This window comes from Lates calcarifer, linkage group LG2 (genome assembly GCF_001640805.2).
Source record: "Lates calcarifer isolate ASB-BC8 linkage group LG2, TLL_Latcal_v3, whole genome shotgun sequence".
NCBI lineage: Eukaryota > Metazoa > Chordata > Actinopteri > Centropomidae > Lates > Lates calcarifer.
The window spans coordinates 26,611,754-26,625,214 of NC_066834.1; the positions used below are offsets into that span (position 1 = coordinate 26,611,754).

The 13,461-nt window shown below is 39.2% G+C and overlaps 1 protein-coding gene across 1 annotated transcript; it reads left to right on the forward strand.

The window, feature by feature from the left end:
• Positions 1-640: 640 nt before the first annotated feature.
• smyd2a (SET and MYND domain containing 2a) lies at positions 641-13,105 on the forward strand. Its single transcript, XM_018666812.2, has 12 exons — positions 641-932; positions 2,314-2,377; positions 3,054-3,164; positions 4,193-4,253; positions 5,302-5,429; positions 6,793-6,860; positions 7,225-7,327; positions 8,467-8,577; positions 8,918-9,038; positions 9,173-9,347; positions 9,971-10,079; positions 10,397-13,105. The coding sequence occupies exons 1-12, from the start codon at positions 760-762 to the stop codon at positions 10,478-10,480; spliced, it is 1,308 nt and encodes a 435-aa protein (XP_018522328.1). The 5' UTR covers positions 641-759; the 3' UTR covers positions 10,481-13,105.
• Positions 13,106-13,461: the final 356 nt, after the last annotated feature.

A 13,461-nucleotide genomic window follows, 5' to 3' on the forward strand; every position in this document is an offset into this window, starting at 1 on the left:
ACAAGGAATTTGTGAAGTAGCTCTCAGTGTGGCCTATTTCCACGCAGTGCTGAGAACATATTTACAGAAAGACACTCATAGATATATGAGTAAGATAAAGACAAATACACTCCAGTGCCAGTTATTTATTAACACCTTGCTAAAACTAATGCAGTCTAGTACGACAGTTTTGCAGTAAATCTCTACTTTGATGAAAGTGACAATGTTCATTTTTCTGTTTAAACTGTTTTGGTGTTGATTGTATTGTATTACACTGACAGGTGTTTATATTATTTTGTCCAATCCTTTTATAACAAGGAGAGTAGTCTAAATAATAGAATCACCTCTCTGTATAATGAAATACAATCCAGCAGTATCACAAAGTGCAGCCTCCAAAATAACCAAAAAGTTGAATCAACACTCCTATTAGTTTTAACAAGGCGTACCTAATAAACTGGCAACAACATGTAAAAACAACAAATGATAACAACAAACATTACACTGTCCATATACAGGTCTTTTTGTGCGTGTGTAGAGGGTTACAAATAGATTCAAGACATAGGTCAGATGTTATTTTTGATATGGACGCTTATTAGTTGCCGTTTGCTCACATGCCTGCGATGACGCCTCCTGTCCAGCAGGGGGCGGTGAGAGCCACACCGGACACACAGAAAGCACCGGAGAGGAAGACGGGAGTCAGACAGAGGGTGATTAGAGCACTCGGCAGACACAGGTGGTGCTCTGTGGTATCTGATCGAAGAACCGTAAACAGAACAAACCATGAAGAACGAAGGCATAGAGGGGACGGAGAGGTTTCTGAGCCCGGACAAAGGTAGAGGCCTGCGGGCAGTGAGGCACTTCGCGGTGGGGGAGCTGGTGTTCGCGTGCCCTGCCTACTCCTACGTGTTGACAGTGAATGAGAGGGGAGCGCACTGTGAGCACTGCTTCACCAGGTAACATCTTACCTCTCGGAAACAGCTGAAAAACACCTTTGGGACTCTTAGCTACGAACTGGTAGCATATTACCGTAGTTTAAAACGGAGCAAAGTGAGCGAGTGGTGTGTCCAGTTCAGCGGTGGCTAACCTCATTACCTAGCTAGGTTAGCTGTTAAACCCCTGGACACCTACCTAGCTGGTGCAGACTTAAATGGGTCAGTGCGGTGAGGCAGCTCACCTGACTTAACACTGCATTTGTTTGTAGCACAGCAGAGCACAACAACTTTACTGCTATTTTTAAAGATAAAGTGTAAAAAGTCTGCTTCTCTGTAGTGTTGATGAACCTTTATTATGCTAGTACATAGTCCTAAAATGCCACTCATTCTTACGGACTATATGCATAGTTAAAGGGGCATTTCACTGATTTTCAGCCCTGTCTTTACATCATAATGTGACATTTCTGCTGACAGCATTACAGGTGTTCATTAGTAAAAAAACTACAGTCTTTATGATTTCAGGTTCTGCCGCTATTATTCTCAGATTTAAAGTTTCACTAATTTACTATCTGAAGATAGTTACATAATTTCCAGCCCATGCTTGCACCAGTAAGGGTGTAGGATGTGGAGGGTTTAGAAAAGGCAAGCCCACGTGATTCAGAGAGTCCTGACATGTGTCGCTGTGTGGGCATGCTGTGTTAAAAACATTGAAGAAGGTTTCATTGCAGCGCACTGGTCCTTTTTAAGGTTTAGCCCTGTAGCTTGCCTCCTTGTCTAGTTGAGATCTGATGCACTGTGACACCCTTCAGAGTTACATTAACTCCAGTCTCTCTGTCTCACACTCTTACCCACACACTTTCATACACACACGCTTCCTACCCAAGCTGCTGTTAAAGGTTTGTAGAGCAGTAAAAGGTTAGTGTGCTAAATTTAGGTGTCCATGTGTCCCAAGAGAGGAGGAGCCAAGAGATGAGAAGGCCTGGTGTGTGTGTGTGTGTGTGTGTGTGTGTGTGTGTGTGTGTGTGTGTGTGTGTGTACATTTGATCCTATACAGTCAGATGCACTTAGTTCAGCTCTTTCTGTGATTAATCAAATCTTTAAAGCACACAGTGATCTTTAATAAATAAAAAAACCCAATAAAACAAACCTGCAAGACCAGCTCACTCACCATCTGATTAACAATGAGTGTACAAGTGTTTAAATGTCTTATATGCAAGAACTAAAGATTTAGTTTAATCAAACATCAACCCACTGAAAAGAGTCAAGTAAAGTTATTTCATTAGATGAAAGTGCACACTGTGTTATTTTACATAGAATTGAATTCTGCTGATAAAGTGTTGACACTGGTCTCCCTTAACACAGTTGTAGCAAACTAATGTGTTGTGTCTTCCTGTCATTACAGGAGAGAAGATCTTTTCAAGTGTGGCAAATGTAAGCAGGCCTACTATTGCAATGTGGACTGTCAGGTAAGAGCACCCTCTGTGTTCATTTTTGTGCATTTTTTTATGTGTGTCCTACAAAGATCTGTCTTAGTCTTAGTTTGTTTCTGTCTTATTCCTGCTGTTTTCAAATAGAAGCACAAAGAGAATGAGTGTAGGTATATGTCAAACCATTTGATTCTTGGGCGGGTGACTTGTTTTGCGTTGTCAGTGTGAGCACTTGGTGTCCATCCATACATATCGTATCAGAACGTAAACATTTTACATCAACAGAATCGCCACAGAGGAAATTATAGCAACTTATTTTTGTGTTCTTGTGACCCACCTTGGCACCTTGAACCATACACTGAGAACCACTTCAGCAGAGTTCCAGGCAGTAAGAGAGCACATGCTCTTGCACTGTTGTTGCTATGACGATTCAGTCTGCCTTCCCTCTGCCTCTGTCTAGTTTTAGTTTCATGGCACAAAACACACTTGCTGCACTGCAGTAAAACTGAGGAGTTGTTTTTGTGTGTGTGTGTGTGTGTGTGCCTGTGCGAAGAGTGCGTGTGAAAGAGAGCAATGTGTGATGACACTGAGGTGCGTTTGTAATGGGTGATCATTTATGTAATTATACAGCTACTCTGTTACTTGTTATAATATTGGTGATTCTTAATTCATTTGCTTATCTCTTATCTATGTGTGTTTCTGTGTATTCATGAAGAGAGGTGATTGGCCTATGCACAAGCTTGAGTGTGTAGCCATGTGTGCCTATGGAGAGAACTGGTGTCCATCAGAGACTGTCAGACTGGTGGCCAGAATTATCATGAAACAGGTAAAGTAATAAGAAGTAGGAGAATCAGTATTCAGATGTGTCCTTTTTAATTGTCCACAACATGGACATATGTGCACGAAGAGTTTAACATAAACAGCAAGCGAGAAACAAGCAAAGAGAGAGTGAGACTGAGAGTGAGACAATATCACAGAATAACTGAGGTAAAGAGAAGTCAGGTAAAGACGTTAGACATCATCCCTCTCAGTTTATCATCAAAACTGTACAAGACTGTAAATGCATTAAAATAAAAGAAAGCACAATCTGAACATTAAGTTAATGTTTGTTATACTGCAAACAAAACTAAGGCAAAATGTACAACTGTAAATGTACATTGAAATGAAGTCTGGTTGCTATGTTGTCTCACTGGCTATCACTGATGTTTCTTTTTTGTTACACCTGTGATGTTACGATGATGATGATGTTGTGACAGGTGCTGGGAAAACTCAAAATGACCAGTGTGTATCTGAAAGCATAATAACTTAAAGTTGAGCAGGGCCACGGGAGTATTTGACTATGAAGTCAACCCAAAGTTTAGAGCCTGTAGACAATGATAAAAATTCAAATAAAATAAGTGGCTGTTGCTTGATGATAACTTTATGCAGTAAATGAGCTGTGAGCCACTGGAACAGCAACGCAATGACTTAACTCATCTCAGTTTCATTTGTATACTTTTGCATGAGAAATGTCATTGGTGTCATGTCTTTTTTTCTTTATTTATTGCACATATGGGTCAGTTTGGAAGAGTGACATATTCAGACTGGCCACACTCCTCAAACAAAAATAACTGTATTGTATTGAACTGTAGTTTTGTAAATTTAACATTGCCCAGTGTTTAAATTTTACTGCCATCATTCAGTTCTTCTTGCAAGCTGCAGCATTGTTATATTAATGTTTTAATGACTTTGAAAAAGCATATACTGCAATAAAGCACTATAATTAAAAGCAAATTTAGGTTGTTTTTTATTTTGTTATATTTTGGAGATTCTGTTTTTTGACTAAAATGATCTTATTTTTCTTTGATGCTGCAGAAAGTCACAACAGAGCGCACCCCTTCAGAAAGACTGCTACTACTCAGAGAGTTTGAGGCCCGTAAGTATGTGTGTGTGTGTATGAATACATGAATGTGTATGTTTAGTTACACATAGGTACACTTTTACTTACATGGTGCAGTGTGTGTGTGTGTGTGAGCTCTTCCTGTGTCTCTGCAGTTGTAGCAGTATATCTATTAATATCCTCTGCTGTAGCCTCCAGTCCTGGTTCTGTCTCCTTCTTTCACTAAGTCTGCAGCAGCACTGGGACTCAAGTCCCAAGCTTCTTGGTGCTGTAATTTCATGTTCTCTCCCCTCCTTTTACAACTACTGCCAATGTGCCCCCTGGGCAAGTTAAATAAACTGTGAGTTGATAGAACAGAGTGTTTGCCAAAAAAACCAAGACTGTGTCTCATCTCAGTGCCCACAAAGTGTTTTCTCTGCTCCATTTGGTATTATCATTTAGTCTGCACTGTTGTTGAAGGCTCAGATGTGTCATCAGAGGATTGTCACAGAATTAACCTTCACACCTGTCTCTCATGCACACAAAGCAAATCAGTGGCCAGCTGCTGCCAGTCTGTGTCAGTGTGTGTGTGACTGACAATGACACATGGCCTATAGCAGTGGTGTATCCTACACTTAATAACACAGAGTGGTTCTTCTACGGAGCTGTGGTTGTATTAGTGGTAACAAACAACAACAAACATCATACTGATAAAAATAGATGAATAGTCAACTTGGTTGTTGTTTGTTTTATTTCTTATCTTTTGTCACTTACACCATCCTTTAAACACGGTGATTCCCATTATCAGTGAGTATTCAAACTTAATTATTGCTAATAGATACCAATGTGCCGTGTTTTTTTTACTTGGCCGGTCGTCATTTTCTCAAGGAGTTATTCAAAGTAATTTTTGGATGTTCCTTTTTGGAGAGCAAGAGCTAATAAACACAGCCTTCTAAATACAAGGTGGTCTCTTTGTAGTGTTCTGACTCATTTTATTGACTCTCTGTCTCTTTTCGTCTTCGTTCTTTTTCCTTTCTTGTCCCCCCTCTCTATATTTTTTGTCTCTTGTCATCTTTTTCTGTCTGTGTTTCATTGCATTCTCCAGATTTAGATAAGATGGACAGTGAGAAGGAGGAGATGAACCAGGCGGACATTGCAGCGCTGCATCACTTCTACTCCAGACACATCAGTGACCTCCCCAATGAACAGGCTCTCACTGAGCTCTTTGCACAGGTAGACTTGGATATAATACCTTTCACTGGAACACTGAAGGAACAGTGCAGGAAGTCGCATGCATGTTTGAGTCTTGTTTGGTTGTTTTTATAGAATCACATATCACTGTGGAGACAACAGTGTTCCTGGTGCACTTAATTCACCTTCACTATGATTGTAATATCAACCATCCATTTCCAAGTCTCACATAGCCCTAGCATTGTCTCTTTTTAAACACCTAGTTGTGGGTTTGGATGAGTTGTTGCTACAGTATACTGGGTCATCTCTCTGCAGTAGTAGCAGTAAATCTGACTACCACTGTGTTTGTGCATGTATCAATGAGTTTGATTATTTCTAAATGTACAAATGCTGCTTCCCTATTTCTTGACTGCTTTTGTGAGCAACAAGAGTGAGGGGTGGTGCTGTGTTGCTACAGGAACCCAGAGTCAGTCCCAGACAATGAGATTAAGTGTAGATGGAATGCCCTGGACCCCCCACACCCCCCCACACCCTCAGAGGTGAACGAGTAGAGTTGCTGACTGTGATGTTAGAAGCTCTCTCAAGAGCTGCTCATTCAAAACACTTCACAGTCGATGCTGCACTTCCTCGCTTCCTCAGCAATATACCCACGAATTTTGAAGTCAGTCATAAAATCCAAACACAGACAGACAGACAGAGGTTCTGCCATTAATTGGTGGATTGATTTAAATTTATTTGATGTCTAGATTACATTGACATTGTTTAAATACTATTAAAGTGTGCATATGTGACTTTTGAAATAAATTATTTTAATAATCCTAATGACTATTATTAGATGACATACTGGGCCCACAGTACATGTTCAATCAACTTCCACTTTTAAACCACATTTTTAACATTGATTGATTGATTTATTGATATTTTCAAGTTTGTGAATTGACTTTGAAAAGAGAATATCGAACGAGCAGGTACACTAGGCTTCCGTAGATTGAATGCCCTGGACCTCCCCTACACCCTTAGAGGTGAACGAGTAGAGTCGCTGGCAGTCTCTGAGTTTCCCGCTCTGGAGATTTATAAGTAGTTGTTGAAACTAGGATCCGTGTCACACAAAACCACTGGTTCTGTCTATTTAGCTCCTTAATTTGTTCCATCTGTCCATACTGCCATTCCTTTTCTCTCAGTGGAAATAGCCTCTTTGGCATATATTTCATCTGCACTACCGGATATCCTCCTCCTCCTCAGTGGAGGGGTGTGTTGCAGCACAGTAGAGCAGAGGGTGATGCAAGTTGTATTATCATGTTACTCACCCTGCTGTTCTCTCTCTCTCTTCACCTGTTTGTTTGTGTCTTCCCCTCCCTCTTGCTCTGTCCCTCCTTCTCTTTCCTGTTTGTCTTTGTGTCTCCAGGTGAACTGTAATGGCTTCACCATAGAGGATGAGGAACTCTCCCATCTGGGATCAGCTGTTTTTCCTGAGTGAGTAGTACACATCAACACATGATCATCGTTAAGAGTACATCCAGTCATCATTCTAGTTACTGCACTGGTAAAACTGGAAAAGAAACGGTTTATTAAGAAATCTCTTTACATCCATGCTCAGAGAACAATAATCTGATTTCATATAATTATGGCGCACTTTCGTTTTAAATTTGTTTAGACCCCAGCTGCTTCTGGCTTTTATTTTAGTCTTTTTCTGTCCTTTTGTGGTCAGTGTAGCAAGTACATGAACTATTATGTAGTCCCAACATTATAAAGCAGCTTATTGCAATGCTTTTATTCCCTCTTTTATCCCTGATTTCACAGTCATTTCTTTAACTGTTTGTGCTTCTCTTTTTTCCAGTGTAGCACTGATGAATCACAGCTGTAGTCCCAATGTCATAGTGACCTATAAAGGCACAGTGGCTGAGGTCAGAGCTGTTCAAGACATAAACCCTGGAGAGGAGGTAGGAAAACATAGGATTCATCTAGTAAAAAGTAATTTTGAGACCAAATACAATGACAGAAATGCAGATGTTTATTTTGATCAATGCAAAATGGCCATCTTTTAAAAAAACTCTCTTTCTCCCTTTCTCTCTCTCTCTCTCTCTCTCTCTCTCTCTCTCCTTTCTTTCCTTTCTTTGGCTTTATTGGCATGACGTTTTACATAAAACATGTTGCCAAAGCATAAAATGACATACGTACATTAGAACATCAGTAAATCAGTAAAACAATGATAACTATATACAATAAGATGATAATAAAGAATGAGATAAGAAACATCAAAAAAAACAAAAAAAAACAAGAAAACAAAATAAAATATATACATACACATCTAAGTCCAGTCCTGGGGCTGTAGAGTTTTCAAGTAGTTTTGATAATTGGTCAATGTATATGTTGAAGAGAGTCGGGGATATGTTGCAACCTTGATGGACCCCTCAACGTTGTTTGAAAAATTCTGTTCTTTTTTGTCCGTTTTTTACAGCACATTCATTTTCTGAATATTTACATTTAATCAAGTCATATACTTTGCCTCCAGTGCCATTTTGGAGTAACTGATAGAAAAGACCGTTATGCCAGATCGAATCAAAAGCTTTCCTGAAATCAACAAAGCATGTATATATTTTTCCTTTATTTTTTTGGTGAACGTGTTTTTTGATTAGGGTATGGAGAGTAAATATGTGGTCTGTTGTTCTATGTTTGGGTATAAAGCCAAACCATTGCTCTTTTGCTTGTTTTTTGTTTGATTTGTGGTTTGGTTTCTTCATTTTAGACTCTTTTGCTAATTTCATAAATATATTATTCAAATCTTTTGTGGCCAGATTTATGCTATCTTTGTTTATTGGATATTGGTTACATAGGAAGGTATCTAGCATGTTTTGGATGTTAGTGTTGTTAAATGCATTGGTGAGACTTGTCTGTCCATTTTGTAGTGTTTTGGGAGGGGTATCAGGTTATCTTCAGGACTATGTGTCTGGGTTTGGGTCTCTGTTTTTTTTCAAGTAAAGTATAATCTGATTATGATCTGATATGGGACGTTATGGTAAGATTATGAATGCTCTCTCTCTCTCTCTCTCTCTCTCTCTCTCTCTCTCCCTCCCCATAGATCTTTAACAGTTACATAGACCTGCTGTATCCAACAGAGGACAGGAAAGAGAGGTTGTTAGATTCCTACTTCTTTACATGCCAGTGTACTGAGTGCACCACCAAGTCTAAGGTACTGTTGACTTGTCTTTCTGAAATTGCATTTTCAGACAGATTTTGGAAACGCTTCTTTGAAAGAATGTAAGAGTGGTCAATACTTTTCACTTGTAAATTTGAGAAATACACTAGAAAGTATCTCATCAGCCTGCATCTTCAATCTGTTGGAAAATGGAGCAGGTTCATGGCATGTGTCATCACCACTGTGAAGCTACAAAACTTAAAACACCTGTTCAGAATTAGTACTGTACATCTGTTTAGATTCTGTCGTTCATTTTACATTACCTGCTTGAAGCTTTAGAGTATCTTGTGTAGGACATGTTACTGAACAACTGTTTCTTTTTATCTCTCTATAGGACAAGGCGAAAATGGAGATCAGGAAGCTGAGTTCTCCACCAGAGCCAGAGGAAATCCAATCTATGGTCCGTTATGCCAAAAATGTCATCGAGGAGTTCAGGAGAGCCAAACACTACAAGAATATCCTCTTCTTCTGATTATAATTGTACATCTTTGCCTGTTTGTCTTCTCTCTTTATTAATGACAGCCTTTCACTTCCCCTCCTCCTCTTCTTTTGCTTCGTTCTCTGTGATTATTCCTTGACTCTTTGGCACCCCCCAGTGAGCTGCTGGAAATGTGTGAGCTCAGTCAGGAGAAAATGGGGGCTATATTTGCAGACACCAACGTCTACATGCTGCACATGATGTATCAGGCCATGGGCGTCTGTCTCTATATGCAGGACTGGGATGGAGCTATGAGCTATGGAGAGAAGATCGTTCAGCCATATAGGTAAATTACTCTGTAAGGGAGACAGACAGCAGGGAGGCAGTCTCAAAGGATCAGTATCAATCATTGTACAGCAACAGCTTTGTCAGACAGTTGCAGACAGATTATAATGCCCTGTAGACAAGTTCAGTGGCTGATTGGGTTGGCAGGCCAACATGTAGAATTTAATCTCACTCAGTAATAGACACAGTTCCCCAGATATGAAGTTTGTCAAGACAAAGTTGTTTTAAGACAGGAGATTTTAATTCCCCGGTCATTTGTTTTAACCGTGCCTTGCAGCTCAGAATAATGCTATTAATATTTTATTTTCAAATACAGAATGTCTCAGGTTTCCCATGAGATGTTCTTTATCTTACCAACAATATATACACAATACTACCACACATGTTATATTGTGTTCTTTTGCTGCATTCTCAAATGTGATAAAGCTAAACATCATTTCCTTCTGTGGTATGCAACACCACATCTACCACATCATCTCTGAGTGTTGTACTCTCCCAGCTTGATACGGTTTGAACCTTTGTAGCACTAAAACAAAACCAAATGTAACATTAATTATAGATTGTATCTCGTTTCCTCTTGCACACACTGCTTAACTTGATGTATAAATGATATTCTCTCTGCAGTGTACACTACCCAGCCTACTCTCTGAATGTGGCGTCTATGTATCTGAAACTGGGACGTCTGTATTTGGGGCTGGAGAAGAAGACACAGGGAGTGAGGGCTCTGAAGAAGGTATCATTTACAGACATCTGGTCCATTGGTATATTGATTAGTGGCAAGTTGAAAGTCTGTAAGGTAGAAAACACTGTGGGCTCAAAAAAGAACATTTAAAGATGAGTAGCAGCTATAATAAGAATAACTAAGTGAGATGTCAGGCAAGCGAAGCTCTTGTACAAGCTTTGATCCGCATATTCCTATTAATGTTAAGTGTCCTACGCTGCATTGCTATTTTGGGATGTAACCACATCATATATCCACAACTGTCATGGAAGGGAGGGTTTCTGTGGTTTGAGGAAAAATGAAAATACATCTTTTTTTTCTTTTTCCAGGCATTGGCCATCATGGAGGTGGCTCATGGGAAAGATCACCATTATGTAGCCGAAGTCAAGCGAGAAATTGAGGAGCAGAAATAAAGAAGGTGTAGCTGAAGGAGCAAAAAGATTAAAGAGAGAGCCTCTGGAGTGAGGAATCTCTCTAAAAGCAACAACAATACCCATCACAACTGCATGGCATGCATCTCATACCTCTGTTTTTCGTTTCCCACTCTGTCATTTTTCCTGCCTCTCCGTAGGCAGAGTCTCTTTTTTCATGTCTACCGTCAACCTATTCTGGCAGAGGATGACCACATTTTGTATCTGCAGCAGCCTACGTTCTGTCAGACCTGGACTTAAAAGCAGACAAATTAGGATTTTTGGAATCTAAAAAAATGAGATAGTGAACTACATTTGAAAATGTTGGTTTCTCTGTGTTGAAGATCTTTAAACCCATTTGACACCCATACTGTTATTCAAAAAAAGAATCATGTCAGCAGAAAAAGAAACTTCAATACTGCCTATAAGGCTGCCTTTTGGAAGAAACAAAGCTTTCATGTGACAGCTACATGAGGTCCATTGTGTGAAGTGAATTTTTGCCTGGTTTTTCTCTCCTTGGAAGTCTGAAGTCATTCTCTGTGTTCTGTGGACCCATCAGCAGACCACATGGCAACAGTTTTGGCTGCATAGCTTTGCTCCAGAGCAGTTGCTCATGACTAATTTGTGTTATGAGTAGTTGTTACAGAGGGCATTAATACTTATTGCCTGCCAATGTATTTTAATTCAGCAACAGAGCTTCTGGCTTCTTTGATTCTTGTTTAAACTGTGAAAAAAAAATCTGACTGACCATGTATCAGGTACTCTGTAGCAACGGAGAAGAAAATGCAAAGAATTATTCCTGAATGAATAACCAGTGGTTTGATTAATTTGTCTTACAGTATGTTTTGCTTGTTTTAAAGAACCAGGAGAAATGTTGCATGTTTTATTGTTTAATATTGTGTGTTTGTATGTGTTTTGTTTGTTTTTTTTTTTTCATATGAGGCTTTTTGACCAAAAGGGCCACGGGTTTAACAAGGAACCAGCTATAATTCTCTATTCACAGTGTATCCTTAAAAAAAGGGGTGCTGATCTGAGACCAGCTTGCCTCTTAAGTCACAGTGAAGACATTGGTACTATAACCTGACCAATGATCCTGGATCAGAGCCCCTTTGCTCTCAGGAAAAAAGGCGCAACACTGTAGCTTTTGTTGCCTTTTTGTACCTTTCTAGTGTTTGCTCATTAATACAATGGATTCAGATTGACCCTGGGAAATATTGGTGTGCAGCATGACTGGGTAGGACATACCTTTTACATTTTATCGAAGTGATAACATGAGGGACTATGATCATCCTCACTGTACACTTTAAACTCTATAATCAGCATGAATGAATGAAATATTTCTTTCAAAGGGGAATGCATCTCCCTTTAATCTATACTTTAGTACTAAGTTCATTTATGTGCTGTTGTAAGCTCAAAGACTGAGATGATTTAAATAACATTATATATAGACTATAATATAAAGATATCCACATGGCAACTCTCTAGGAAAGCATTTTCTCTAGCAGGAATGGGTACTCAAACCTCACAAAAATCTCTGTCAGTGGTACAGTAGTCTATAATTACAAAAATGGTGTTGATGCCGATGTTGGTCATAAATGCTGGATAAGTGTCACTAGTGTATTATGGTTTTAAATGACACCAAACCTCAAATCATTAGAAGGAAGAGGAGCAGTTACAGGTTGTGTAACTGTAGATTTGACTAAATCAGTGCATAGAAAAAACAAGTTAAAGGTGACTGGGCATACTGTCATTGCTGTTTTAAATCTAAGATGTGCAGTGTGTAAGGTTTTAAAAAATGAAAGTTAAGGCAATGCAAAGAGCATCACCTGGGCCTTATCTGAGGACTCTTGCACTCAAATTCTGCACAGTGTTGTGACAAAATGATGTCAAAATGGCAGTTCTGTAAGCACATTTTGTTTTAATTTATTAGTTTCTGTCAGTGAACAGTTGGCCTCCGTGCAGTCTTTACACCATGTACTGCCAGAGGAACTGAGGTCACAGATCTTATTCCTCCTTTATTTTCAATACCTGTAGCTTCTCTCTTTTGTTTACTGGATGCAGTTTTATACACCACATGGTTAGAAATAGCCCATTGTTATGAGTTGCCTGTGGTCATAATTGTAGCAACTCCAGCACAGGTGACTCTTCTTATCACCTACAAAAATGCAGCTAGAAGTTGCCTGCCTTAGAGTTAATCCAAAAGCACCATTTCAACAACTCTGTTCAACGTGTTTCTTTATTTTTTACTAATGTTTTGACAAAGGAAAGACCATATGAGGGTTTGTAGTTGGCACAAGCAAAAAAAAACATCTAAACCCTGTTGTTGCTAGGTTCAAGCATTAAATTTCTGGTCAGACACTAAGAAAATGCACATGATTTATTTCCTTTTTTCTGTAATGTTATAAACCTGTGGAACAAGGATTAAAACATTAAAATCCATATACATGCTGCATGTAGAGAACCAGATGCAGACTACCTGGAAGGCCATCCACATGATGTTTTCAGCTGTTTCTGTAACTGTTACTTTATCAGGCATGAATGTTATTCTAATGAAATGCATAACTAAAGTCTGAGCCTCTGATTCTTTCTGTACCATGTCAGTGCAACTCAATAAATGACAGTATGGCACTTCTTTTGTTATGGATCCTTATTTATTCCTCTGAAGTATTTTGCAACTCCATAGTTATTGAGAAGGTTCAAAATGAGGCCATTGTTGCTGTGACAAAAGGACACGCCCCAATTGATTAAATAGACATAATCACCTCCTACACCTCAATGGCTAATTGATTCAGTCATAAAGCATCTACAAAACAGTTTAACTCCAGTGAGCTGTTACAGTAAATACCTATCTCTAGTGAGTTAATTACACAAGTGACTGTTTTCCCATGGCAGATGGCAGCATTGAAGTATGAAAATGACATCACAGTTCTGCATTATTACCTATTTTTGGCTTGAACTGACATCTGCACAACATATCGTGCATA

Coding starts and splice junctions, on each gene's coding strand:
- smyd2a (XM_018666812.2), top strand. CDS start 760: ATGAAGAACGAAGGCATAGAGGGGACGGAGAGGTTTCTGAGCCCGGAC. Junction 4,254..5,301: donor ACTCAGAGAGTTTGAGGCCC/GTAAGTATGTGT, acceptor TGCATTCTCCAG/ATTTAGATAAGATGGACAGT. Junction 10,080..10,396: donor GAGTGAGGGCTCTGAAGAAG/GTATCATTTACA, acceptor TTCTTTTTCCAG/GCATTGGCCATCATGGAGGT.